Source organism: Chrysochloris asiatica, unplaced genomic scaffold (genome assembly GCF_000296735.1).
Source record: "Chrysochloris asiatica unplaced genomic scaffold, ChrAsi1.0 scaffold00179, whole genome shotgun sequence".
NCBI lineage: Eukaryota > Metazoa > Chordata > Mammalia > Afrosoricida > Chrysochloridae > Chrysochloris > Chrysochloris asiatica.
This window is the reverse complement of record NW_006408697.1, coordinates 1463338-1468078: the sequence shown is the minus strand read 5'-3', so window position 1 is coordinate 1468078 and position 4741 is coordinate 1463338. Positions and strand designations below refer to the sequence as shown.

Below are 4741 nucleotides of genomic sequence, written 5' to 3'. Positions count from 1 at the left end.
TCTTGTTATGGCTCATATCTCTTTGGGTAAATACTAAGTGGAGGAATTGCTGGATCATAAGCTATTTCTGTGTCCAACCTTCTGAGGAAGCGCCCTATTGCTTTCCAGAGTGGTTGGACCATTTTGTAGTCCCACCAACAATGAAGGAGGGTCTCAGTCTCTATACATCCTCACCAGCATTTATTGTCCTTTACTCTTTGGATCTTTGCTGTTATTGCTGGTGTGAGATGATAGATACCTCATTGTTGTTTTGATTTGCATCTCTCTAATGGCTAGTGGGAGTCCTGGTGTGGCGCTGTGAGTTAATGTGCTCGACTGAAAAATGATTTGAGCCACAGTTCAAGCTCAACCACTTGCTCCTTGGAAAACCGTATACAGGCGTTGCTATGGGTTGGAACCGACTCGAGGACACTTACCAGCAGCAACAGCAATGGCTAGTGATCGTGAACAATTCTTCATATGTTTTTTGGCTGCCCAGATCTCCTCCTTGATGAAGTATCTGTTCATGTCCTGTGCCCATTTTTTAATTGTCTTTTTCTTGTAGAGGTGTTGTAGTGTCCTATATATTTTACAAATGAGTCCCTTGTCTGATGTGTCATTGCAAAAGAGTTTTTCCCATTCTCTGGGTTCCCTTTTTACTCTTTTAGTGAAGTCTTTTGATACACACAAGTTTTTAATTTTCAGTATGTCCCGATCATCTATTTTGTCTACTTTTGTTTGTGTAGTTTTCAAAATGTTTGGTAGTCTGTGTATGCCCTGAATTAGAGTCCTCACTTTTGTCCCTATTTATTCATTGATGGCCTTCATAATTTTGGGATTCATATTTAGGTCTTTAATCCAAGCTGACTTGCTTTTTGTATGGGACATGAGGTAAAGGTTTGTTTCAATCTTTTGCATATTACCTTTCAGGTCTGCCAGCACCATCTGTTAAAGAGACTATCTCCTCCCCATGCACTATACCTAGGCACTTTGTCGAAAATACACACAAGGGAATATTATGCTACCTTGGAAATCATAATTTTTTTTTAGAATAATTTTTATGAATTTTCATTGAAATTTGCTTCTCACAATATATGGTATCTGAGGAATTCTTTCTGTTATTTTGCATGAAATATTAGTAGTTCAACACAGCATATTAGTTTATAATCCATTGTTATTGCTTATATCACTACATTTCTTATGCAAAAGATAAAATGAAGGTTTTTAAAGCACTTATAGAGTATGTTTTAAAGATTGTACCTTTATTTTTTTCAATGCTTAAATATGTTGTACACTGAATCACACATTTGTGTAGCATGTTTTCACAGAAAAAGGAAGGCCTGCTGTAAAACATCTTAGAAGAGTTTTGCTTGTTGCTACTCTAGCATGTATTTGATACTCAGCTTTGTTGTGAAAACACAGTGAATGTGGTTTTAAAAAAATGTTTATTATTCACATAGTTCCATTTAACCCTATGGGTATATTTTAAAATAGGCCTTTGGAGTTATGTCTATTTAACGTGTTCTCTCTTTTCTTTTTGCCCCTACAGAAATTCATGATGAAGGTAAGACATTGGACCATCTACTTATATGCTGTGTAATTTTCGGTTGGTTAAAATTATGTTATAGTTGAAGTTAGGGTAGTTTTCTTAGTACCCTAACCAAATCAAGCTTTGGATAATTAAAATTCAAAAAAGTAAATCATATATTTAGATGTAACAACAGACATTTGATGTCTTTGGGTCATATTTTAGTATGTGAACTTTTGTTTAAACATTAGAAATTTGTCCCATAAAATAGATATTTCTGTAGCTCTCTGTTTAGGGTTTTCACTCTGAGGCATATATTGGCTGTTTTGTCTTTGAGTATACTTGTATGAATGAACACATAAGAAATTTATTCCCTAGGTAATTAGAAGAGGACCAGGAAGTTAATATCTTATTTCCTTCTTCAGAAGAGATCAGTTTAATCCCTTTACATTTCTCAGTGGAAATGGTTTTAAAGGACACAAAAGATTACAATATTTTCTTGTCAAAGAAGAAAATATGCAAAGAAAGAGAGGAAGAACAGAGTGTAATTATTTTAGATTATACTGTTGAACTTTTTTTTTTTTTTTTTTTTTTCATTTTGGAAAACCTACATTTTTCGTATAACATGATATTTAATTTTTATTCTAAAATAAGATGAACAACAGAGATATGTATTTTTATTCATATCATAAGGGTATAGTATCATTTAGAATGGCTAAAGAGAATGGCTAAAGATTTACACCCTTGGAAACCCTATACAGGGTCGCTATGGGTCGGAACCGACTCGATGGCACATAACAACAACACAACAAAGAGCATTATTTCAAAAAAGATATGAACCGTTTTCATCAAAATTTCAGATGTAGATTTAAAAGGTTGGGTTGAAGGAAGAAAGGAAGCTGGGTACTCAGATCAATCTATTGAGTTATTGTAACAAACTCTATTGTTCTTATTATGCAAAACTGAGCCAGGTGAATTATGGTGTACCAAAAACAGACCGTAACAATTTGACAGTCTGTTAGGGATGACAGAGCAGAGCACCTTTTGAATCCATCTATCAACAAAGAACAAGTAATTTCCAAAATGCCAAATAACTCAAGCTATCATTTGTCAGTATAAAAAATTATTACATTGAGAAGACAGGACATTATTGACTACAAAATTGAGCATGTACTGAAAAGATGAGAAAAATAAATCTTAAAGTATTTTGATTTTACATAGCAAATTAAGTTGCTTTACTTAGTCGTAATACAAGAGGCACTGTAGTTACCAAATATATTGTAAATGTCTATTTAAAAAACCAGAGTCAGTAACTTTCAAGTAAATATGCCTCCTTGGTTTACTAGTCATTACTATTGTAGTTTTACATATATGGATTTTCCATCCCTGTTGGATTTTAAGCTATGATAATACCTTACATGTAACTAGGAAGACCCAGCTTGTCTCTTCCTCCAGAGAGAGGAGCAGGCAATTAAATTATGCTCTTTGACACCATATTGTTGTTGTTAAGTGCCGTCGAGTCGGTTCCAACCCATAGCGACCCTGTACATATGATTCTACATAAATGTTGATCTGCGTTCCCCTCTGGGGCAATTTTTGGCAACATCCTAGAAAGCTAAAGGGACAGGAATACCTAAGAATACTAAGTTGTCACTAAAATAATTTGTAAATAGTATGTGCTTGGGACTGTTTTTATTCACTTAATGTTTCATGCCACTACTCATCTGTCAGTTTGTCGTACTATGGTGGCTTTAGAGTTGCTGTGATTCTGGAAGCTATGCCACCGGTATTTTGAATACCAGTAGGGTCACCTATGGTGGACAGGTTTCAGATGAGCTTTCAGACGAAGACAGACTATGAAGAAGGAGATACAAACTACTTCTGAATATTTAGTCACTGAAAACCTTATGATTAGCAGAGAAACACTGTCAGATATAGTGCCGGAAAATGAGCCCCTCAGTTTGGAAGGCACTCAAAATGCAACTGGGGAAGAGCTGCCTCCTCAGAGTAGAGTTGATCGTGATGACATGAACAGAGTAAACCCCCTGGGAGAAAACCCTGCAAAACCCTCATTTTCTGATAGGGCACAACTCAAAAGAGAAACAGCTGTAAGCATCCATTAATAATCGGAACATGGATTGTATGAAGTATGAATCTTGGAAAATTGGAAATTGTTGAAATGGAACACATTAACTTTGATATCTTAAGGCATTAGTGAGCTGGAATGAACTGGTATTGACCATTTTGAATCTGAGAAACACATTGTTTACTATGCTGGGAATGACAAATTGAAGAGGAATGGTGTTGCATTAATTGTCAAAAAGAACATATCCAAATCAGTCATGAGGTACAACGCTGTTTGTGATAGGATTATATCTATGCATTTACAGGGAAGCCCAGTTAATACCACTATTACTCAAATTTACCACCAACCACTAAAGCCAGTGAGGATGAAATAGAAAAATTCTACCGACTTCTTCAATCTGAAATCGATCAAACATGCAATCAAGATATATTGATTATTACTGGTGATTGGAATGCAAAGTTGTGAACAAAGAGGAAGGATCAGTAGTTGGAAAAAATGGCCTTGGTGATAGAAATAATGCTGGAGATTGTGTGATAGAACTCTGCAAACCCAATGATTTGTTCATTTCACCTTCTTAAGAGCGTTTGAAAAACTAGAAGAAACTTCTACAGTAGCAATTTTGAATGTTTTTTCCTTTGTGACAGACACAAAAGCATATTTTCAATTTGAACATTAGGAAAGGATTTATCCTTGGTGAAATAAACGTTTTATCAAGTTTTCAGAAAAATAAAATGAGAACATTTTGTAAAAAAACAAAACAAAAAGAATGATTATACACATGGACCTCGCCAGATGGAATACACAGAAATCAAATTGACTACATCTGTGGAAAGAGATGGTGGAGAAGCTCCATATATATCATCAGTGAAAACAAGGCCAGGGGCAGACTGGGGAACAGACTATCAGTTACTCATATGCAAATTCAGACTGAAGCGGAAGAAAATGAAAATAAACCCATGAGAGCCAAACTATGAGCTTGAATATATCCCACCTGAATTTAGAGATCATCTGAAGAACAGATTTAATACATTAAACACTAAAGACTGAAGACCAAAAGAGTTGTGGGATGACATCAAGAACATCATATAGGAAGAAAGCAAAAAGTCATTAAGAAAACAAGAAAGAAGGAAAACGTCAAAATGGGATGT

At 35.1% G+C, this 4741-nt stretch overlaps 1 protein-coding gene across 1 annotated transcript in view; it reads left to right on the top strand.

Annotated features, from left to right (window-relative positions):
• Nucleotides 1-4741, top strand: part of RYR2 (ryanodine receptor 2 (cardiac)) — a 786033-nt gene that overhangs the window by 108774 nt on the left and 672518 nt on the right. The window contains exon 5 of the mRNA XM_006872010.1: nt 1529-1543. Coding sequence (XP_006872072.1) covers nt 1529-1543 — 15 coding nt within the window. The remainder of the gene's footprint in view (nt 1-1528; nt 1544-4741) is intronic.